Source organism: Salmo salar, chromosome 14 (assembly GCF_965601325.2).
Source record: "Salmo salar chromosome 14, fSalSal1, whole genome shotgun sequence".
Taxonomy (NCBI): Eukaryota; Metazoa; Chordata; class Actinopteri; order Salmoniformes; family Salmonidae; genus Salmo; species Salmo salar.
Genome location: NC_138304.1, coordinates 87,170,460 through 87,196,113, shown reverse-complemented (window position 1 = coordinate 87,196,113; position 25,654 = coordinate 87,170,460). Strand labels below are relative to the sequence as shown.

The window sequence follows — 25,654 nt, the reverse complement described above, 5'->3', positions numbered from 1 at the left end:
TTGGGCTGGCCTTGGTGGGCTAGCTCAAATTGCGTTTCCAGTGCCTCCAGAAATGAGAAATTATGTCATGTTGCTAGGTAGACAATATCTGACTGCAGCTGGCTTCACTAATGTTGCTTGCTAGGTAGCAAGATGTTGAAGAATTTAATTCACCCTCACCATGCTGTTACTAAGGTTACCCCATACTCCTGCCAGTGCCAAACCCATACTCCTGCCAGTGCCCGTCAGACTCAGAGCCATGTATTTAGCTTGCTGACATTAGCTAGCTAGCTAAACAGTTAGTTTCATTGCTAGCATAACAGGCTAGCACTTCCTTGCTTGCCATGGCATTGGCTATTAGCTAGCTAGCTAACCAAGCAAACCAGATGACAGGTACGACCTGGCCAGCTAAAATTCCTGTTTGCTCACTTTAGCTAGCTTGATTCAACTCTGACTTGCTAGCTAACATTAGGTAGCTAGCATGAGGGCTGATTGTTCTCACAAAAGTTTGTGTAGTGCAAAAATCAATCAATCCATCAATCAAATGTATTTATAAAGCCCTTTTCACATCAGCAGATGTCACAAAGTGCTATACAGAAACCCAGCCTAAAACCCCAAACAGCAAGCGATGCAGTTACATTGTTAGTGTTCCAATGCTTAACAACGTAACTGGTCAATGGACTATATTTGGGAAGAGCAGTAATGATATTAGCATAGAAGGATTAGACCAGAGACCATGATAAAGTTTAGAGAGTGCTAATGCTGGATTGTTTGTTTTATAATAAAATATCTATGGTGGTAATTCGTGTCATGTCTGACTACTGTAGTACTGCTTATCCTTGTGCTAGCTAACAGCAACAAGCCCAGATGGGCTAGCTAACATTGTGTCAGCATCCAGCCGTGATCAGCTTGGTGGTTGTATTGTAACGGCGTCACCAGCCAGAATTCTAATCGAGTTGGCAACAGTTGTGAAATTGGGATGCGCTGGCCTGGGTTTCCCTCGACCCAGCTAGAATCTGAGAATTCCATTCGAGCCAGCTCAAATTTTCCACAAATTTTAAGTGCCAGTGGGAGAAACAACCAAGTATACTATCAGTCTATCAAAAGTGTGCAAATCCTTTAGGTCCCGCCTTTGATTGACAGTTCAATAGTTGCAATCTCGAGCAAGCTTTCTAGCGGTAGCGCCATTTTATGGCAAACTTTCTCTTGTTGTGAAGTCAGAAAACAGAGTTAAATCTAGAAATAACGAGTAAAACTTAGATATATCTTCAGAGAAATGCTCACAATTGCTGGTCCATTCATAGCATCGTCTTGAGAAGCGATGGAAAGCGTTTGTGGACCATTTACTTGGTGAGTTTTATATTTATGCTGTATTTGCGCCTTGTTAGCGGGCCAAGGCTAACTTTCTATATGTTAGTGAATGTAAATTGGGCCATTTATGCTAATTGTTATGTAAACCTGTAGAAGTAATTATACTTTTTCCATGTGAACAATATTGTATCAAACGAATGCATTTGGTGTCAGTAATATATTTTGTTGTACAAGAGTCAACTATTTACTGTTTTGTACTTTGTTCAAAGTTAGTTGTTAGTTGAGTGACACACTGAAAGGTACAGTATAGTCAGCATAAGCTGCTGCTATGACTGATACCATTTCATGGTATCTTTTTGAGACGCACATGTTGTGTAGAGAGCAGTTTATGCTATTTGTGCACTTATTTGTTATGTAACGTGTAAGTCTACTATTTGAGATACTCTTTTATTTTTATAAGAGATAGCATAGACACTGTTGTACAACAAATGTGAGCTTTTTATATACTTATCTTTCGCTATTGGGTTACTATTCCATAGTATCCATGAGTACGTTTTCGCCTGCTTATTCAACATGCATGTAAGGTTTTTGAGTCTTCTTGAATGGCGTTCCTACCCATCTTCTATTGCATGCAGAAGAAAAAAGACATCTGAAGGTATCTCTTCAAGAGGAACTTTTCTTGGAGGATGCTTAAGTACACTATTCTCTATTCTTGTTGGGACTGATCACCCCATGTTATGTGGTGGGACTGTGATATATTGAATGTGTATTTGAATTTAATTTTGTTTTGTGAATTGAACTTTACTGGTGATAATTGATACTATAGAAGGTAGAACCGATTTTACCTGAGGTATTGAAATAGATCCAAAGATGATTTATTTATTGTGAAATACTATAATTGTGAATTGCATATTTTGTTGTTGAGAACTACAATTGATTTTATTATAAAATAAACAATCCGGCATCAGCACTCTCTATTATTATTTGACCCTGCTGGTCATCTATGAACATTTGAACATCTTGGCCATGTTCTGTTATAATCTCCACCCGGCACAGCCAGAAGATGACTGGCAACCCCTCATAGCCTGGTTCCTCTCTAGGTTTCTTCCTAGGTTATGGCCTTTCTAGGGAGTTTTTCCTAGCCACCATGCTTCTACACCTGCATTGCTTGCTGTTTGGGGTTTTAGGCTGGGTTTCTGTGCAGCACTTTGAGATATCAGCTGATGTAAGAAGGGCTTTATAAATACATTTGATTCTGATCTAAACTTTGGTCTAATCTTTCTATGCTAATATCATTACTGCTCTTCCAGAATATAGTCAATTGATCCATGCTAAGCACATGCTACACTATCTCTAGGCTAGAGCATTTTACAGTTCCACAACATAGGAAAAATACAAGCTAGAGGACAACTTTCCCGTGTAACATTAACATGCACCTTTGAATCCCCATCCATCATGTAGCCTAGCTCGCCTTCAAAAACAGATTAATTAAAAAAGGAGAGGCACAGCGAGGAAAAAACATAAATATATTACATGGATGAGTGTCTAATTGAATATTGCACAAGGGAGAAGAGAAAACATCAACAGCAAGCACACAGCATGAAGACGAGCCTTAAAGTATATGAAGAAAGATGTTATTGTGGGATACTTCCCAAGGAGATCATCTGGGGGATGTTTCCCACTCTCGTACCCAAAGGATCATTGCTCTGGAGCAGTGGATATGAATGGTGGACAAAGTGTGAGGAAAGATAAGGTTGGAGGGAACCACAGCCAATCTGAACCCCATTGGCTGACTATATATTGTTCTCATAAGAAATATGCAATGATTCTCCTGAGGGTTTCCCTATTATGATGCCATCTCTCCCATAGTTCCAGACCCTGTTATGATGCCATCTCTGTCATAGTTCAACATGTATTTTTATTGAACCATTATTTAACTAGGCAGATTACTTTTCAACATTGCCTGCTCCTGAGCATTCTCACTAAGAAAAACAAACACAAAAAATAATATTGTGCGGCTTCCCTCATGCCCCTTTTAATGACAGTGCTAGCAGCAACGTGAGTGAGTGCTAGCTATCTACCGACCGGAACATTATGCTAGCAAAGACCAGCAACACAAACAAATGGACTATACAGCTACAAGTAGTGAGCGGAGATACAAACGGACTATACTAAACTAGTTTAATGTCTTACTTGTGTTGAAATGTTTTCCACACACTCATAGCAAAACATCGACAACGAAGTTGGCTCTTTTACAATGGGATTCAACGGGAAAGAATGTTTCTTTCTGTAACGAGTGTGCTGAGAGTCGGGAAGCAAGTTCAGGGAGTGAGTGTTTTAATAAATAAAATAAACACGAAACACAAACAATGCACCGACATGGAAACAGAGTCAATAACACCTGAGGAAAGAACCAAGGGGAGTGACAGATATAGGGAAGATAATCAAGGAGGTGATGGAGTCCAGGTGAGTGTCATGAGGCGCAGGTGCGCGAGACGATGGTGACAGGTGTGTGGGATAATCGCGTGAGACGATGGTGACAGGTGTGTGGGATAATCAGCAGCCTGATGACCTAGTGGCCGGAGAGGGAGTATACGTGATAGTTTTGGCCAATTTGTGGCAGTGGTCAAGGGGAATTCCTTCCTATGACGTAAATACCGAGTCTGAGCATAGTTCCAGAACCTGCCATATGTTCAGAGACCCTTCCATACCCCTGAGGGAACTAGCCCTGGTTTCTACATGCATGGCAGACAGTAGTCTTGTATTCCTTTATGTGTTTCATAAAGTTAAATCAATTATATAAGCTTTATTCTCTCATATTTGCTTTGGCTTTGTGACTGTGTCTTCCTGTCTGTTGCTCTGTATGTGAGGTGGGTGGGCAGTTCACTTCACACTCAATCAATACAAATCGTGGGCGAAGTGTAGGCCACGTATTGAGCTTCAAAACACATTCTGTTCTGGCGATATGAATGGAGTTACTGTAGTGCGTTTGGGAAAGTATGTGTTGGAATCTGGTTCACACAGGTCTGAATCAGACAGATGTCGATGTCACATCACGATCATGGCATTGTTACTGAATAAGATAAGCCATCTAAAGAAAACAAACAACTCATCACCATGATTAACCTTTGTATCAGCAAAGAGGTGGCAACTGAACTGCTTCATCAAGATATTTCTATTTGCTTTGTTCAAGGATTATCCTACTGTAATGAGGCGTAACCTTGAGTGTCTTTAGTCAAGCCAAATCAAACGGCTCTACCACACCCAGTGAACTATAAGCATACCACCTACTAAGATTCGTCTGACACCCCAAGCATGACAAGCTCTAGCTAGATATTACCTATGTATAGCCCAGCTCGAAAGATCAAGAGTTCTTGCAATGAAATGATTCAATAGTGGCGACCTCAAAGCAGGAGGTCAACAAAAGGCCCACAAGGACTTTAATTAGATACTTGATACTTAAAAGTGCAGATGCAAATGTGCTCAAATTTGAACATGCATTTTCATTTTGGACTCAAGGGAGGCTGTAGTACCATAGTCCAGCAACAAATAGGTGGGCAGACAGACAGGCAGAGAGGAATACAGACAGTCAGACAGAGACAGACATGCTTGTGACTGTTCAAAGTACACATCAGCGCTGCGGTCTGAATGGATGATGACCGAAGCACCAAGTGAACCTCATCTGCAAATATTACACCCTACCATTCATACCTCCCAGAGAAAATGAATAGGAGGAAGGGAGGACCTTACTGTGCTCATTGGCTACTCTGTAGATTCCCTTTCCTCTAACACCTGACTCCCATTTCCAGCTAACCTATCCTCCACAACAGCTGAGCTGGTGAGCTGGACCTGAGGGCTGATGTCCCGAAGAGATACAGTGCATTCTGAAAGTATTCAGACTGCTTGACTTTTTCCACATTTTGTTACGTTACAGCCTTATTCTAAAATTGATTAAATAGTTTTTTTCCCTCATCGATCTACACACAATACCACATAATGACAAAACAAACTTTTTTTTTTGCTAATTTATAAAAAACAAAATAATGAAATATTACATTTACATAAGTATTTAGAAGAGCCTTTACTCAGTACTTTGTTGAAGCACCTTTGGCAGCGATTACAGCCTTGAGTCTTCTTGGGTATGAGGCTACAAGCTTGGCACACCTGTATTTGGGGAGTTTCTCCCATTCTTCTTTGCAGATCCTCTCAAGCTCTATCAGGTTACATTTTAGTCATTTTAGCAGACGCTCTTATCCAGAGCGACTTACAGTAGTGAATGCATCCATTTCATTTCATGCATTTTTTTTTGTACTGGCCCCCCGTGGGAATCGAACCCACAACCCTGGCGTTGCACACACCATGCTCTACCAACTGGAGAACGTTGCTGCACAGCCAGTTTTTCGATCAGGTTCAAGTTGGGCCACTCAAGGACATTCAGAGACTTGTCCCGAAGCCACTCCTGCGTTGTCTTGGCTGTGTGCTAAGGGTCATTGTCCTGTTGGAAGGGGAACCTTCGCCCCAGTCAAAGGCTCTGAGCGCTCAGGAGAAGGTTTTCATCAAGGATCTCTCTGTACTTTGTTCCGTTCATCTTTCCCTCGATCCTGACTAGTCTCCCAGTCCCTGCCACTGAAATCCCCACAGCATGATGCTGCCCCCACCATGCTTCACCGTAGGGGTGGTGCCAGGTTTCCTCCAGACGTGACACTTGGCATTCAGGCCAAAGAGTTCAATCTTGATTTCATCAGACCAGAGAATCATGTTTCTCATGATCTGAGATTCTTTAGGTGCCTTTTGGGGGCTGTCCTTTTACAGAGGAATGGCTTCTTTCTGGCCACTCTACCATAAAGGCCTGATTGGTGGAGTGCTGCAGAGATGGTTGTTCTTCTGGAAGTTTCTCCCATCTCTACAGAGGAACTCTGGAGCTCTGTCAGAGTGACCATTGGGTTCTTCCCTGACCAAGGCCCTTCTCCCCCGATTGCTCAGTTTGGTCGGGTGGACTCCAATCAAGTTGTAGAAAGATCTCAAGGATGATCAATGGAAGCAGGATGCACCTGATCTCATTTTCAAGTCTCATAGCAAAGGGTCTGAATACTTATGTAAATAAGGTATTTCTGTATTTTTTTTTTTTATACATTTGCAAACACTGCTAAAAACCTGTTTTCTCTTTGTCATTATGGGGTATTGTGGGTATATTGATGAGGAAAAAATTTATTTAATCAATTTTAGAATAAGGCAGTAACGTAACAAAATGTGGAAAAAGTGAAGAGGTCTGAATACTTTCCGAATGCACTGTAACCTTACTAGGAACACAGGAGACATAAAGACGGATCCCTTCAAAATACTGAGTTCTGTTTAGATCTGCATCTGGTTTAAAAATGTCTCTTCTGACATTACAAAATTATTTGCTTGTCTACACACTGGTGTCTGGTAGTGATGGGGGGGAAAAAAATCGATATAGTTACTTATCTGTATAATATTAATAAAAATATTTTTTTACAATATCGCTAAATTGCACCAAAACTCCAGTACTTTTCCTTCATAGCTTGTTCTCCATCTTCTTTTTAAATAGGGAGACAATTTGTTTTCAGCACTTTTATTTCCATGACTGATTAGTTTTAAAGTAGTTTTCTCATGGCTCTCTCTTGTCCCTCTGCAGTAGACATATATATGGTGAGCAATATGTTTGGAACATCAAAACGCAATGAATTCACAGTATCAAATTGGGTAAAACTTTATTTGGATTGTCCTTCTGCAGATGCTCATTTCAACTACGTATCTATTAACCTTAACCCTAAACTTAACCCTTACACTAGCCCTAACCTTAACCCTTACCCTTATTCTAAACCTTACACTAACTGTAAGCTTAGCAAGTAGTTGCTCATCAACAAATTTTCAGTTGCTTATCAACAGATAGTTTGTTGATAGTATGACCATTTGTAGCGCATCTACAGATGGACTGTCCAAATAAAGTGTGACCTTTAATAAAGTGTGACCTTTATAATCGCAATACATATTGTATCGGCACCTAAGTATCGTGATAATATCGCTTCGTGAGGTCCCTGGCAATTCCCAGCCCTAGTGTCTGGGGTGTGGAATTTATAGGGGTTGCAGTCATAATAATAGAATCCTAAGCTGACGTATGCAAGTGTGAGTGTGTGTGTGTGTGTGTGTGTGTGTGTGTGTGTGTGTGTGTGTGTGTGTGTGTGTGTGTGTGTGTGTGTGTGTGTGTGTGTGTGTGTGTGTGTGTGTGTGTGTGTGTGTGTTCACCCACTCAGAGTGAGTCTCTTTCCCTCATTCTCTCTCGCTCTCCTTTCTCTAGGCTCAGGGCTAGCACTGACTCATCAATTTGAGAGGAGCGGCAGCACCATAAAAGTGATCTCCTGCCACCCACACATAGAGCTCTTAAGAGCTGCCCTCCTCCCAGCCTCTCTCCATGAAGCAGTTAGCTGCCCTCCTCCCAGCCTCTCTCCATGGAGCAGTTAGCTGCCCTCCTCCCAGCCTCTCTCCATGAAGCAGTTAGCTGCACTCCTCCCAGTCTCTCTCCATGGAGCAGTTAGCTGCCCTCCTCCCAGCCTCTCTCCATGAAGCAGTTAGCTGCCCTCCTCCCAGCCTCTCTCCATGAAGCAGTTAGCTGCCCTCCTCCCAGTCTCTCTCCATGGAGCAGTTAGCTGCCCTCCTCCCAGCCTCTCTCCATGAAGCAGTTAGCTGCCCTCCTCCCAGCCTCTCTCCATGAAGCAGTTAGCTGCCCTCCTCCCAGCCTCTCTCCATGGAGCAGTTAGCTGCCCTCCTCCCAGCCTCTCTCAATGGAGCAGTTAGCTGCCCTCCTCCCAGCCTCTCTCCATGAAGCAGTTAGCTGCCCTCCTCCCAGTCTCTCTCCATTAAGCAGTTAGCTGCCCTCCTCCCAGCCTCTTTCCATGGAGCAGTTAGCTGCCCTCCTCCCAGCCTCTCTCCATGGAGCAGTTAGCTGCCCTCCTCCCAGCCTCTCTCCATGAAGCAGTTAGCTGCCCTCCTCCCAGCCTCTCTCCATGGAGCAGTTAGCTGCCCTCCTCCCAGCCTCTCTCCATGGAGCAGTTAGCTGCCCTCCTCCCAGTCTCTCTCCATGGAGCAGTTAGCTGCCCTCCTCCCAGCCTCTCTCCATGGAGCAGTTAGCTGCCCTTCTCCCAGCCTCTCTCCATGGAGCAGTTAGCTGCCCTCCTCCCAGTCTCTCTCCATGGAGCAGTTAGCTGCCCTCCTCCCAGCCTCTCTCCATGGAGCAGTTAGCTGCCCTCCTCCCAGGGGCTCTGTGTACTAGGGGAAAGACATTCTCTCACCAGGGGCTCTGTGTACTAGGGGAAAGACCTTCTCTCAACAGGGGCTCTGTGTACTAGGGGAAAGACATTTTCTCACCAGGGGCTCTGTGTACTGGGGGAAAGACCTTCTCTCAACAGGGGCTCTGTGTACTGTATGCTGGGTGAAAGCAAACGCTGACACCGTCCTGTCAGCACCCTCTTCACACTCCACTGTAAGCAAATTCCCTTAAAAGCAGTCTGATAAAACCACCAGGCAGCCCACCCTGAACAGTGTACACACACACACTGAACGCAGCCATGTTTCACAAAGCTCCACACTCAGCCCGTTATCAAGATAAGAGAGTGTGCTGGTCATTTAAGGCTGGGACTGGGGCTGAGGGTGCATTGCATTAGGCTGGGGGTGGACTGGAAGAAGAGAATGTCTTGTACTATCTCAGAATTCTTTCCAGCCCCAGTGACAGCCTTGCTCCTCGTCTACAGGGCCAACTGTCCACTTAAACCTTCTGTTCAGTCGCAGCCTCCACTGGCACAGCCCAGGCTCCCTGTACTAAGAGGGGCTTTAGCTGAGTTTGGCTTGTCCCAGGCAACTTTTAGTCAACTCCTGGACGTATAAATAAGAACAATATCAGATAAGTCTTGCAGGAAGTCTATAAACATTTACATTTTCTTTCAAGTGCTGTTTATGGATATTTTATCTCCTATCTGGGAAGTTAAGAACATGGTGAAAAGAGGCGCAGGCAGGAAGATATGGGGCAGACACTGAATCAAAACGCGCCGGGCCTGACAGCGACCACGGCCCGTTGACCATAATAGGTGCTGAGTGGGCCTGGTGGAACGGCTGCAGACCCACTCTCTGTCTGGTCCACAGGAATGCCTGAAGAGTTATGGGACGGTAACAGGGCTGAGGAGAGGGGGGTGGAGCGTGGGAGAGATAAAGAGTTGAGCTACCAAACGTATGTCTCTTATGACAGGATACCGACAGCAACCAGAGCAGGGTTCTGGCAGGGAGAAAGGCTAGAGGGAGGAAGGGCTTAGAGGTTTCTCTATGGGTTCTGTCGAGGCAAGGGGACCGTCTCCTTTCCTGCCAGAAAGTCAATAGTAAACTACAAAAAGAGTCTGCTCTATATTAGGAGAACAAAGCTTCCTCGATACATTAAGAGCATCGTGGTATTCACAATCCAAATATAAAAGTTGTTAACTATTTTGTTTCACTATGAAGTTCGATAAAGCTTTGTACTGTAACTCCTTATCAGGATGATAAGCCAACAACCATCACCAACACAAATATAACACATATACTACACGGCCAAAAGTATGTGGACACCTGTTGGTTGAACATCTCATTTCAAAATTATGGGCATTAATATGGAGTTGGTCCCCCCTTTGCTGCAATAACAGCCTCCACTCTTCTGGGAAGGCTTCCACTACATGTTGGAACATTTCTGCGGGGACTTGCTTCCATTCAGCCACAAGAGCATTAGTGAGGTTGGGCACTGATGTTGGGCGATTAGGCCTGGCTTGCAGTCGGCGTTCCAATTCATCCCAAAGGTGCTCGATGGGGTTGAGGTCAGGGCTCTGTGCAGGTCAGTCAAGTTCTTCCACACCGATCTCGACAAACCATTTCTATATGGACCTCGCTTTGTGCACGGGGGCATTGTCATGCGGAAACAGAAAAGGTCCACAAAGTTGGAAGCACAGAATCATCTAGAATGCCATTGTATTCTGTAGCGTTAAGATTTCCCTTCACTGGAACTAAGGGGCCTAGGCCGAACCATGAAAAACAGCCCCAGACCAGTATTCCTCCTCCATCAAACTTTACAGTTGGCACTATACATTGGGGCAGGTAGCGTTCTTCTGGCCCTTATTTTTTCTCTCAAAATATTGGGTCAGTGAAACTGAAACAGTTCATCTCCTGAATGGCTGGAGGCAGCAAACTATGAACTAGCTGTGATTTACAACCTGATAGCAAAATGTATTAGACTATTAGACTATTAATCATGCATTGACTGCATCCATTTAATTCTGCGAACAATGCCTTACTCTACGTAATGGAATTTTCAGTCAAATGTAACTTATTTCTAAAACCTCTTATAAAGTTTGTTTTGAAGCATAAACTGCAAATGTTATATTTTAGAGCGATATTATGATTATCTGTTTGTTTCATTTCTGCGAAGTAGTTCAAACGCTGTCAGTTCTACTTTAATGTGGTTCTGGTATACATCAGTCTGTGAGACTTCCCTGTGAGTTCTACAATGATCTTAAATACAGCTAAGGCCCATTGTCAAGGACAGTAACAGTGATACAACACACTGAGAAAACAGCGACAACGGAGAGTTCAGACTCCAGACTGATACACACTCCTCTGCTGGATAATAACCACTAACGTGAAGGGAGAGGACTCAGACTGCTTCTGAGTTTAGCAGCCACAGACATACAGTGGACTGCCCTAGCATACTCAGAATAGCTTCTATCCTCTAAACCTTCAATTAGCAAAAGAAAGAAGGCTTTTCAACCAGGTAGGCTATAGTTAAACGTAATGCTCGTCTTCCCCGATGTTGTAGCAACACCTACATTTGTGAATTGGCCTTTCTGTGGAGAGGAGCGGGTGAGGGTGGATTATTTGGAGTGTTTGGGAAAGCAACCCCATCAGGAAAGAGAGCGTTTACGGTTCTTAATTTCTTTGGCAAGTGAAAAGACTAGCCTTTGGTTGAGATGCATGTAAATTCAACTGCCCCAGGTCAGTATTTAACAAGTCAAATTTTCCCATTGGTCTACTACTGGCCGCAAGACACCCCAGTAGTGGCCAATGGGGGTGGCACACCTTGGTGGTCTGATCCTGGAGGATCCTGGGTAGTTATGGACAAGGAAGGAATGCAATCTCTGTCACCTGGCAACCTGAAATGGAGCCCCACCAATAGCCTGGCAACGTAGAATTACTCAACAATGTACAGTCTGGAGTTCTGGACTAGCGGCTCAATATTGTTCCTGGGCTGATCCTGACCAGACGACTCATATGTGTGAACAGTGTGGTCGGTACCATTTTGTCAGTTTTTTTTGTATCTGCAATTAGATGCAAAAAAAGGGCAAAGAAAAAACATTATTCAAGCTGCCAAAGATGATGATGTAGAGGTTGATTAATGCAGCTTGGCTTTTAAAATAATCAACCTCTGAGTGTGTGGTGCATTTGACATTACCCTTTAATTTAATGGGTTTTGACTCAAGACGCTTTGTTTTTGCAGCTTCATTGTAGCGCCCGTCCCCCTTTTTCTTTGCCCCTTTTGGGGCCTTTTTTTCCACCACCATATGGTGCAGGCCTTGCGGAAATAATCCACTAAAAACAACAGGCAGGCCTGCACTTAACCATTTCTTTTTTAACGCCACAAGAGAATGAATCGCTCCTTTGTCTAGCATTCTGCAAATGATCCAGGATAATTTCTTGTTCTCAAACTAATTAGATTAGTTCAGTGGGGTTCAGGGTTATTGCAATAAGTTGCAAAGGAATGAAGGGTAGATCACGGCGTAATCAGCCACCAACGGTCAAACTTTCCTTCCTTAATGAGCAGGTTCACGCCACTGTTCTAGAACTCTAATGGCACTTTTCTTTCAGAAGACCTCATTTCAACCACAACCTCATGTGGGGTACAAGTCAGTGTTCTTGCTGATCATAATTACCTCACTTGGTAATGTTAAACACCGCTGCGAACTGACAGAGTGAAAAAGACGACCGACCAGAGTTTCAATTCCACTCAGCAATCAAAGAGATCATTATCTTGCTCTGCGTAATGATAAGCATCTTTTCGATGCACTACATGTTCCAAGTTACACATGTATGATTTCCATCCTGTTCTGGGAAATAAGAAGCGGTCAAAAAGACTGTACGCCTCGAACAAAGAGCAATGGACATCCAGAGCTCAGTTACCTTGCACTGTGTAGAAAAAATACTATACCTAACAAGAATTTAAGGGTTTAAAAAATATAAATAAATTAGTTGAAGGACAAATGGACTGAAATGGGGCACCATATACTTTAGGTTAAAGAGAAAGCTGTGGACATGAGAGAGCTACAGTAACTGGCTGACATGGCCTGAAAAAACCCGGTCCGCTGTGCCATAGAGTAGCAACAGCAGAACCAAGCCAACAAGAAATATTTATACAGACACTGGAAAACCATGAAAAATGTTCTCGTCTTTAGACTTTTAAATAAGCACTTATAGAATCATTTGGCACAGCGCGTCCTTCAAACACGTTGGCACACCATATATCACTGAGGCTTGTTCCTACAGAAGCATTGCGCTGACGACTCACCAATTTCTTAATATAATTCACAAGGATTACAAAAATCAAGGCTGCATTTAATGAGCCTAGTATTTTTGCTTACCTCCAACAAAACTGTTATCAGAAAAGGGGTGAATTAGTTAAAACAACAGCTCATCTCTCAAGTTAAGGGCATATCTTCTTTATGTGAAACTTTTGTCCGTGCGAGTACAGAATAGCTCCAAATAAAATTTGTGTGGTTACGGAGAGTGGTAGGGTATTCACACTATTGGTCCTGTAAAATCGCCTGTGTGTTAGAACTTCAGTCAGTATTTGTGTAATTAATATCACATTAATATCATATAATACTTCAAATGTATACACACGACTGTAGGTCTCCTTGGATAACAGCGTCTGCTAAATGGAATGTTTGATATATTATAATGATTAGCCTAATTTAATATATATATATATATACATAATAAATATATGGGGAACTGGAAATGATGCTGACAATTACATTGCTGGAAGCTACAATCTATCTGCAATATTAAAACTGATCTACCCACAAAAAAATAAATAATGATTAGCCTACTAAAACATATCAGTACCTGGACTTGTATATCTAAAAAGTAACAGGTCTCAGCACAGACATTGATCCAGATGATGGCATCACACTCAGCACTCCGAATGGGCTCAGATGACATGTCAAACAACATCCTCTATCCACCTCGCCCACACCTGATGTCCCACATTTAGGTCACATAAATTAGAAGTACACCTAGATGCAATATTATAATAATATAATTGAAGACATTTAGCAGATGCCTTTATCCTAAGCGACTTACAGTGCATTCATTTTGCAGATGGTCCCGGGAATCGAACCCACTATGCTGACATTGCAAGTGTAATACTCTACTAAATGAGCTACAAACAGTTACCAAGGTAAGAGCAGGATGGGCTTGTATACTTAGTGTAAATTAAATTGAAATAAGTATTTAAAATAGGCAATTTTGTAATTTTTTTCTTTGGGGCTAGGTTTTCTATGGCTGAGTTTAGTATGAGAATGAAATGTGAAATACATGGATCAAATGAATGCATGTTGGTTGTTAACAATAGCTCAGCTGTCTCTATGAAACACACTCCCTACCTCCCAGTACCAAGTGAAATCTTTGAGCTAAGCGCATTATAACACTAGCTCCTGTAACAGAGGTAATGGTGTTTCTCAAGTACAGAGACATTTTCAGTTTTGAGAAGTCTGGATGGAAAAGATAGCATATGTTAAACATTATACAAATCTGCTGAAATAGCAAGACCGTCATGAGAAAATCTTTCTGCAGCGTTTCTGCAGCGTTTCTGCAGCGTTAACAAAGAAAATGTCTCGTAATAGCTGCTCATAATCAAGTGTTTAATATGCATATCCAGAGAGAGAGAGAATGTTCTACCATGGCACACTTTTTGAGATACGGCATTTGAGTTCAGCCACTGTCCAGAAGTCCAAACCCTCAACTATGTGTTCACTTTCCAAACATAATGACATTATTTCATTTCTACGCTCGTTGCTTTTGCATTATTACTCTTAAGACTAAAGTCTGCGAGTTCAATAGTGCAACACACAGAAAATAACATAATACTAGATTTGGAACTAAACAGCCTAAATGGCTGAATTCTTCTTGCGATTAAAACCAAAGACTGTAATTATTAAATAATGTTAATGTTGCAATACTGTAGTATACTTATCAGGAGTGATAAGGTGCAAGCATTGACTAATGACAGGCACAAGGACACACTGTTGAATGGAAGACAAATTGAGCTGTTTAGAAAAATGACAGGTGTTGGTTCACCCACTAATTAGGCTCATCTCCATAATTAATTATTCCTCTGCAGGTTCACAGCAAAGGCAAAGCAGCACTCATGTTTCATCAGTCAATACCCTGAAATGCTGTTATCTATATGTACTGCCAGTAACTTTCTCCAACCTACCCTGCAAAATAACCTGAACTTTGTTTCTTAGTATGAATACATGTTAGGTATGAGTAAGCTATAACAACACTGTAGAAACCTACTTTATACTGTAGCAACAACCTCCTGGAACATTTTGTAAAGGATGAGATCATGACCATACAAACAATAAGATGAAAAACGATTAGTTGAACCATATAGACAAGAGCAGAGTGAACGGAGAATGTTAGACGACTGGGGAGCCATGAGCATGTGTGTGGCCCAGGGAGAAAACCAGTGATAGACAACATGAAGTCAATATAGACCACATTAAGTCAATATATAGACAACATTAAATCAATATAGACAGCATTAAGTCAATATAGACAGCATTAAGTCAATATATAGACAACATGAAGTCAATATAGACAACATTAAGTCAATATATAGACAACATTAAGTCAATATATAGACAACATGAAGTCAATATAGACAACATTAAGTCAATATATAGACAGCATTAAGTCAATATATAGACAACATGAAGTCAATATAGACAACATTAAGTCAATATATAGACAACATTAAGTCAATATATAGACAACATTAAGTCAATATATAGACAACATTAAGTCAATATAGACAACATTAAGTCAATATATAGACAACATGAAGTAAATATAGACAACATGAAGTCAATATAGACAACATTAAGTCAATATATAGACAACATGAAGTCAATATAGACAACATTAAGTCAATATATAGACCACATTAAGTCAATATATAGACCACATTAAGTCAATATAGACAACATTAAGTCAATATAGACAACATTAAGTCAATATATAGACCACATTAAGTCAATATAGACAACATTAAGTCAATATAGACAACATGAAGTCCATATAGACAACATGAAGTCAATATAGACAACATTAAGTCAATATAGACAACATTAAGTCCATATAGACAACATTAAGTCCATATAGACAACATTAAGTCCATATAGACAACATTAAGTCCATATAGACAACATTAAGTCCATATAGACAACATTAAGTCCATATAGACAACATTAAGTCCATATAGACAACATGAAGTCAATATAGACAACATTAAGTCCATATAGACAACATTAAGTCCATATAGACAACATTAAGTCAATATAGACAACATGAAGTCCATGTAGACAACATTAAGTCAATATAGACAACATGAAGTCCATGTAGACAACATTAAGTCAATATAGACAACATTAAGTCCATATAGACAACATTCCACATAAGCTAAAAGAATACAGATGGTAGTGACTTAAACACCAGATCAAAATGCTGGAATATACCAAAGCTAAGAACATAAAACTGTTTCAAATGAAAGAGCCGAACAATACAACTCCACTCCAACAAGGATCATGCTACAGTACTATAAAACATATTTTGAGAAACCCGCCTGGGACTCGGTTTCCGAAATTATAAAAATACAACATCACAATCCTAACCATTTTGGGCCCATTCACTTTTGGCCTCCACTGACTTGCCACGATTTCAAGTTACGTGAAAATAAACACCATTCACAATATTTCTAAGCCTAATTGATGTATTATTCAAGTCACAGATAGCAGGACATAGGAGAATAGAGAGCATACATACCTCTGCTGAGCATTGGGTTAGCGCATTATCAGCACAGATTCCACAGGGAGCCAGATATCAGAGTAGGAACAACATCCAGAGTCCTTGCCCTGGTTCTTGACTGAGGTATCCTTTATTCCACGTCCATGCCGGAGATGCATTTATTCCATTGTCTTTTCTTTGGTCTTGCTGTTGTTGTTGTTATTGTTGTTGGCAGGGTCTTTCTCAGAAATCTTAAAGGTTGTTCTCTTCTCCCACCTATGTCTTCAGAGGAGATTACAGGTAATAGCAGTCCTGGGTTCCACCGCAGCACGAGTCACAATGCTTCTCTCTCTGCAATCACACACCATTCAAAACAGAAAGAAAACTCACGTAAAAATCAAGGAAGCACAAAAAAGCTAAATCAACACCATGTGTTCTTTAAAGCCTACATGTATCTAAAAACGTATCCCACAAATACACATCAAACATGAAAGTAGACCTCAAAAGTAGTATATATTTTTTAAAGCTTGGAAGCTGGAACGAGTTAAAAAGTTATAAAAGTTAGGAAGACCATACAGACCCGACATCTTGCATTCCATGTGATTTCGAGAGAAAGAACAATGATCAGTAAAAACACAATTAACGACGTGGTCATTACAAATCAGAGTCAGTCCTGTGCCGTGTTAGCAGCAAGCAGCAGGCATCATCAAACTGGCGGTCTGTCGGACTCATGAATGAATAGGAGCTCTAACGGTACGACAGGCCCTCTGGCAATCCAAATTGGAAACAGGAAAACAAACATTATCGGGGGAACACTATTTTCCCCCTTCTTCTCGACGAGTCATCCTGTCCAACCTGTCTGAGACAATGTAATGGCCTATGCTGTGCCCACTACAGCCGGCCTAGACCACACAGACGCAGAGAGGAACACTAAACCACAATGAGAGAAGAAGGAAAAACACTGAAAAATAATGGAGGAAAGAAAGAACACACACTGATAGACAGACACTTAGAAACGAGCTAACACATCATAAACTGAGAGGCAAAACTGACTCGTCAGTGTTCCAGAGAGGAGAGGGAACGGACCACGTTTTTAGCAGACTCTACTCCTAATCAATGGGTATATCTGTCTCTTGGTGATGGGCAGGGAATTTCTACACTGGCTATCCCCAAAGTGCACTATGGAAATCCTAAGATACAGTAAATAGACACACACACTCTCTCTTTATAAGTATGGTGTAGAACAGAGGGTAGGGTACTTGTGTGGCTGGGGCAAATAAAGGGAAATTCCTGACCTAAACCTACACAAAATGTCTACCCGACACAGATAGCAGGACTCTTGATTTATCCCAAATCTGAAACAGCAAGTGTCTAGTCCTACATCATTACACCTTGTAAACCACACCTCAAGCCACTGCTGCATACAGAGCCCAGTGCAAGCCTTGCCTGACGACTCACCCTGAATTTAATTCCGCTGCTCTATCGATCACTACATAAATTCAGTCGGAAACTGCCATCCTAGAAGTCGTTTGTGTGACTTCAAATTTGGTTAGTGCTATCCGGGATCCTTGGGACACTCCTACCCCTAAAACCTAACCTTAACTCCTACCCTTAACCTAACCTTAACCATAACTCTTACCTAACCCTCACCCTAACCTTAACCCTGCATTTCCCAAACTGGGACCTCAGGACCCCAAGGGGTGCACGTTTTGTTTTTTGCCCTAACACTACACAGCTGATTCAAATGATCAAAGCTAGATAATTAGTTGATTCCCTCCCAGAAATCTTCTGGCAAATCCAGACTCATGGTGGAGAAGAAATGTCAGTTGGCCAGAGCCATGTGGAGGTGTAGCCAGGCAAGTACAAGCCACCCCCATCCACATGGCTGGAGGGGACACATTGAGGAGCTTTTCCATTGGGGAAACCTTTATATGTAGTTAAAGTACTGACTTGCGTTAACAGGTGAACACGTCGAAGAGCCCTATTAGCCTACTTTCTAGTCTTTTAAGAGGTTGGTGTTCAGAATATCTGGAAATTTGAGAAAAAAAAATCTGTTAAATACAATGGTTGTGTGAAAAACATGAACTGTCACGTCTTGCATCAGCAACTGACAGTGAGAAGGACTTTTTAAAACAAATAAAATGAGAAAAAGTAGCTGTATCAACAACTATTGCTTACACATACTCCTACCCTGGTTCCATTTTCCCACAAATCTGGAAAACAAACTATTTCCTTGCCAGGGTGCTATTAAAAGTTTTTAAGGCTACCATTTACTGCTGTCTGTCTTCTCTAAGTAAACTTTAGAATTACGTCAAATGGTTTAAGAAAATCGAAAGTTTCCTGCCTCTCCTGGTTGCATGTATCAAACCACCAGGGAAGGTGTCTAGCCATTTGCAAAAGCATTAAAATGTTTTTAACCCTAAAAGCACCAACATATGTTTTGCTTAAACATGTAATGATTGCAAAGAGTTGTGCTAGGTATATTTGAAATGTAAATGCGAAGAGCCACTGTCTGTCAAGCAGTAACACTTTTTATTTTATTAACCTTTTCTAACACAAGAAAGTGGTTCTAATTCTCAAACAAATAAGCATTTTTTTTTTTAAGGGTTTTGAAATTCGAACAAAATGTACACCTGTTGGCACTTTTCGGGTTAAAGAGACAGGCCATTGTGTTCCATAGACACCATCGTGAGAACATACATGTGAGTAGGCCTTTATTCATGGTAAATCTAAGCTTCCTTTGTCTATTTAAGTGCATGGATATGAGGGGAGTAACCTACACAACCTGTTCGAGGGTCAAAAATGACTATACAGATGTCATACAGTATGTCTGATTTTCAGTTTCAATATGTTTTCATTGAGATACAACCGCCTCCAGAAAATGCCGAAACATTGCTGAATGGCAATGAAGGATGTCTGAGTCGACCAAACAAATCTAAACCTTAATGTATCACAATTGTACCTAATTTCTGTAGTAGCCAACGTGTCATATTACATTATCATCTTTGATGTCTACAATTTTACAAGGAGCCATGCACAGTTTTTATCTGCTCTTGGTTTCTCATATCCTTTAGGATTCAAGACATTACCAGTTTCTATATTATATGTAACTTTTTTTCTTTCATGAGGCCTCAAAAGATTTTATTTTTCATTAATAATGAATTATTAAGCAGCACCTACGTGGTGAATCTGGTACAAAGATACACCGCGAAGTGAAAGGCTGGCCTCACAGCGATTCGAAAAAATCTCCCTAAAAGTAGTTGTGCAAACTCTAAAGCCATGTATAACAAATGCAAACCCCCCACTGTTGCTTTCTCATACCAACGAGACCCAAATTCATCTGTCAGCCATAAAGTTCCTAACTATACAAGAGTTGATCTATTGCATACCCCCCTCCAAAGAACTCACAGATGGGATCCCATTCACATTTCAAATATACCTAGCACAATTCAGCAGCCACTTCAAACAGCTCTTATCAAACTAACCATGTGGATCTTTCTCTCACTTTTGAAAGAAACACTCCCTGTATAGAGTACCACAGAATACTCATGATAAGTCATTTTATTTTCCATAATCCTCTAATAAAAGCAAAAGTAAAATCTTCTTAGAAAATTAGGCTAGAGTGGCTGCTTACATCAATGGATATTGTGACAAAACATTGTACAGTGTAAACCTAATTAATTAACGGTTTACCAAGTGCTTCACATATCAGATTTAATACATACAAGGCTACAGTGAGGACAAAGTCTACGTTGAGAAGTGGATTTTTGCAACCAGATGTTTTGATGCATATTATTTATATTAAATACTATTTATGCATGTGTGTGTTGACACTATTAAGGCAGAACTAATTTGTCTATAAGACATACAGGTGTCCAAATAACTAAACTATTGTTAAACACAGAGTGTTGTTGAGACTATGTTTCAGCTTAACCTTTCTCCCCTCTGAATGATGAAAAGCATTTATTTGCTTTGGCCACATCATTAACAAACTTTCACTGACAAGAAAGAGGGCTTTCATAGACAGAAGGTGTATCATTTCCAGACCCATGTTGTCGTGTAGGAAGGTTGGTTTCACAGTTTACAGGAAAGAGTATGAGTCCTCTACTGGAACCAACAGGGGAATTTTGTGTCATAACAATGTAACTACAAACAAGAGCCTAAGTGAAGTTGAAAATCTGGTGATTTAGAGTTGTGCTCATAGATGATCTTAGATCTTACCAACTGAAAAATAGTCAGTTTAGATAGACAGAAACATTGTCTAAATGTTAAACATTAGGCTTTTGAAAAAGTCAATACCTTTAGGGGGTTATGTGCTACTATGTACATGGTTATAATGTAACTATCAAGCATACACACTGAGAATATGTAACTTTTTTACACTACCAGTAACAAAGTTGTACATGCCTCTGAAAGTAGCCCTTTGCACCAAGAGTAGAGGAGTAGCTGACCAAAATATCTCACCTCCTCATAAAAGTAATGGGGCAGGTATAAGTAATAAGGCATAATTATATTATCTTTATAACGCTTGTAGCAAAACATAATGAAAATCTATGTTGAGTTTCTGCAAAAGTGAACCGCTTCATCATGATGCCCAGACATGCTGCTCTAAACTTTCTGAATTTCCACAGACAGACACACACACACACACTGCACCTCTGTGTCATCTCCTTTGAGATGTAGCCTAATCCCCTCCACATGGAAAATATATTAAAGACTTTTGAGAAATGACTTACTTTTTTAGGAGGAATTAACAAGTGATTGGTCATTGATAAAGTTACAAGCACGTTGTTACATTTCTTGTTTTAGTACATGACTTGAACATTCTGAAAACCAAAACTTAGAACTTCGAAGGTTACGAATAACATGTGGAACGTTTAGAAGATAGGCTACTGGTGAAATCTTTTGGATGTGCATTTTATTGTAATTAGTTTACATATTCTTCTGACCCAAGTGTGTTGCCATGCCTACGCATTTTCTTATCTTTGAGGAACATCACCGTTTACGGAAAGTTGAGTGGAAAACTTAACTCAGTTCTCGACATGAATGAATCATTAAACATCAAAATACACTTCAAAATATATACAAAGTTTCAGAAGCCGAAGAAAATACATTGTAACTTAACATACTCTCTACCATGCTCTCTAATACGAACAATGAAAACAGAAATACGCGATGCGCCAAATAAAATCCTCGTCTTATTAGTGTGTTTGTGTGACTTAGATCACAGATATTCTCAAGACCATAACTATATTCTGTCTCCAACACCTATCCAGAATGCGTCGCGCCTTTACAAGAATGCTACAACATCTGAAATCTAATTAATAAATGAAATTGGAAGGGAAAAGTAAGCCACAAACCTACTGATCGGAACTCATGTTATTCTCCCTTGTCTCAATATTTACACCCTCTATTACGGCTACTGCTTCTACCAAGTAGCCCATTTCATTTTCTCACGCGTTTGACCCAACAAAACCTACATGCCATGTGAAATCCGAGAAGCCCTGCTGTTTTTTTTTACAGCAAAGTAGCTCACTACTGATTCACGAAATCCCTTAGTTATTACATAACATTCTCTAAAAGCGATCCGCATTCTGGAACTACTGTAATTTCAAATTGTTCGCCTCCGTACTCGTAACGTGCATTGATTCGCTTTGTCCTTACCTGTTGATTAAATTGCAATAGTCTTTGCAGTCTGAAAGATGGTGGAGCTTTGGCGTAAGCCATGAACCGTCTTTGTGCTGTTTGTTTGTTGATCTCGGGGTAGCCTACTATTTCTTTTTTTGTTAGAGGGGATATAATATTTCGAATCTCGCCTGTGCACGTGGAATCAGGGTGACTGTGTATAATATTTAAAACGCCCGAGTCTGGATGGAAAAGGACGGTTAGTTTGCAGTGATCCCAGTTCTTTATCAGAAATGTTATCGCTTGACAGGACCTCAGACTCCAAGCATTACGTCAGTTTCAAGACACCAACACTATTAATATCAAGAAGCCCTTGCGGAGGAAAGCGCCACCCCAGACCGGTCGTTCTTAAAGGGACAGATGCATCCCTGATCCTCACTACCAAGCTATAACGCAATAATAACAAGTGAACCGTTTATCCACTTCATCGTAATATTTGAAATGGCCTAATATTAATCGTATATGATCGCTATATTGATATATGGTTGGCTTAATGTCGATTTAGTGTGAATATACGTTTGTTTAACAGAAAATCTGCTCTGATACAAAATATTATGTTCATTAGACCTAGGTATTTCTGAATTATGTTATAGGTATATTTTATTGCCATGAAAGTTGGAAATCATGACATAAAGTTGCAAAACTTTACTATTCTGTATATGATAGCCATTATTTTCTTTAGTCGAGAAATCATCACAATTCCAACAAATCACAAGACTGTGGTTATTCAAATGTCCCAGACTAAGCGTAGATGATATAAATATTTCCTGATTGAAATGAAGATGTATACACTATGATAACCCAATTGATTTGATCATTTAATCTCGCAATGGCCTTACTGATGTCAGGGATAATATTAGGTTGTGCTGAGTTAATCTATTCTATTAAGTTTTATTCACCATTTCTTTTAAAAGTAGGGTATCAAAAAGATCCTACTGGCTGCTCCATATTGCACCTTCCATTCTCATAATGTTAGCACTATTATAAGTGAAGAGTTTATATTCTACCAGGGTTTAAGGGGATAACATTTTTACTTTTTCTTCATAGAAAAAGTAGCTCAAGCATGTTGCGTAAGCTTCTACATGCACACAAAAAGCCACACTTGAAGAAATATGAATATACCCCATTTATTGCCTCTTCATTAAAAACTCATGATCAATCAATCCAATTTGTTCTAGTGGACAGGGTTTCCATATCACCATAAATGCCATACTAACCTGAGGACTCCAGCATCTCTAGCAGCTTAATAGATCATAAGTAACGCTTTATTAAAAAGGAGATACAAAACAGTGTAAAGGTGGGAGATCTGTCTGAATGTATACTGCAGATGTGAAATGCACTTTATTACACTGAAATGCACTTTTTACACTGAAATACACTTTTTCACACTGAAATACACTTTTTCAACACAGAAATGCACTTTATTACACTTTTCTTCCAGTGAAAAATATAATAGAACACATTTGTTAACAAAAAACTGATGTACTTTAGACATGCATAAGGTTCATTTTGTTTATAGATTGTAAATACAAAACTGGAATGCATACTAAGTTGCAAATTGAAAATGAAGTTGCTGACGAAAGACACAAGGGACGTTTTGAGATAAATGATATGTGAATAGTAACAATAATAATAATAATAATAACGATAATAATACTACTACTAATGATGATAATAATAATAATGTTTTAAATACATTTACAAACACACTCTATAAAAGTTAAAAAAGTTAATTTCACTCTTTGAGATATGCAACAAGCTTGTTTAAAAACAAAATCAAAGAAATGTATGAGATTGGTTAGTAGCTCAAATGGCAAAAGAGAATGCAAACACCATATTCATATTGTATAGGATAGTCTTTAGCAAACGATTGACGATCCACATGATCAGAACTAAAGCATAATGCATCAGAACACCCAAATTGACTTAAAAAGTTATACTCTTAATTCCTTCAAACAAGTTGAAATATGACATCTGTTATTAAGGTACTCACTCTGAACCAATATAACTGTAAGCCTGAGGGAAGAAATAAAGAATAGATTTACATTTAATTTTAAAGCACAACAGTCTTCCCTCACAAGCTGTTGCTTTGTTTCAGCACAGAGTGAGCAGTCCCTGGCAAAAACACTCCCAGGCATCGTTCAAGTTTTATTTAACACAAGCAGTCTTGAGGGAAAATCAGGTTTTAAACCACATTTTGAAACTTTGAGCTTTTACCAAAGAAAGTAACATGTACAGTGTGTGTGTGTGTGTGTGTGTGTGTGTGTGTGTGTGCGTGCATGCGTGCGTGCCTGCTTGCATGCATGTGTGTGTGTAAGAATGTGTTGGTGAGAATGTGTGGGGTATTTGTGTGTAGAATCTTTGCCTGTGTGTGTACCTATGTGCGAACTCTTTTCAAAGTTTGTTCAATGTGTTTACAAAAGGGGATTCAAATTCAATCTTCTCATTGCGTGGTTTCGATTGTTCACATTGAAGGTGGAATATGGGTTTTCCCGGTTAGGAAACAATGGACGAGTTATACTGAAGAAATCGCACAGCAGACTTTGCCTGACTCTTTCCACAGGCTTTCCATATTCCCCTCTTTTTTCCCTCTTCGGTTAAGACAGGGAATATGAGATGTGAGGACTCTTTTATATCAAGCAGTACTTATTGTCAGTTCTCACTGTACACTCATGTTTTTGTTTTGTTTTTTGCGGTGGAAATTCATGAAGAAGGAATTTTTTGAAAAAAGGCATCTAGATGTGTTTATTTTTTTATACAAAAATAAGATGGTCTAGTGTCAAAAGACAATGAAAACTATGTTCCTGTCGCCCCATGCTTCCTCAATACCATGCTACTTATTATTACGTCTCATATACCGCACTCACACTCATAACATTTAACAATTTAATTCTATACATTTACTTTGCAACAGTGCTAAAGAGACCAAGACATAAGAAAAACAAGACATTTCTGATTTGTTACTATCATCAACCAAATAGATGTCAAAGTATGTACAGATACTGTATTTTGTACAGTTGCCTATTTATAGTTTAGGTCATTATGTTATGTGAGTCAAACAGATTCTGCGATGCAATACTTGGCTAGTCCCCTGTCACCTATTCCTGCCTGATAGTGTTGCAGTCATAGAAATAGAATCCACCCATTATGCCATCGTTGACTTGAATGAGGAGGCCCGTTCTACGGATTCTATTTCTATGGTTGCAGTATTATCTTTCATCTGGCCATGCTGACTGACTCTTGACATCCTGGTGCAGTAATATTTAGAACTGGTAATGGGTGAGTGACCTTGTAGCAAACAGCTTTTCATAGACTCACACTGTGATTCTATAACCTAATATATTAAAGCACAACCCAGCCTATATCTACTGGCTTCTATTTCAATACTGAGTTTTAAGCCTTCACTGTACCAGTATGGATCCATATACCTGCTACTGTCATTACATTTCATGTTATACAACTTTGGCCAAACTGTGTCTTATTACCAGTATTCAGTTTTCAAGCTGTTTTACTTATTTGCAGTATTAGACAGAAAGCAGCTGATATTTTGCTGGTACAGTATGGACCTTCACGATTTTCTTAT

General features: G+C 40.1%; 1 protein-coding gene across 2 annotated transcripts in view; it reads right to left on the bottom strand.

Annotated features, from left to right (window-relative positions):
* The window catches only part of trps1 (trichorhinophalangeal syndrome I), a 174,554-nt gene extending 152,197 nt beyond the window's left edge, over positions 1-22,357 (bottom strand). The window contains exons 1-2 of one of the 2 annotated variants that reach the window (XM_014142659.2): positions 22,051-22,357; positions 16,426-16,737 (exon numbers count right to left, since the gene is read on the bottom strand). In XM_014142659.2, the coding sequence (XP_013998134.1) occupies positions 16,426-16,438 (13 nt within the window). In that variant the 5' untranslated portion in view covers positions 16,439-16,737; positions 22,051-22,357. Of the gene's footprint in view, positions 1-16,425; positions 16,738-21,746; positions 21,862-22,050 lie in introns of those variants that run through there. The other variant, XM_014142661.2, reaches the window with a different exon arrangement.
* Between the last annotated feature and the right edge of the window lie 3,297 nt (positions 22,358-25,654).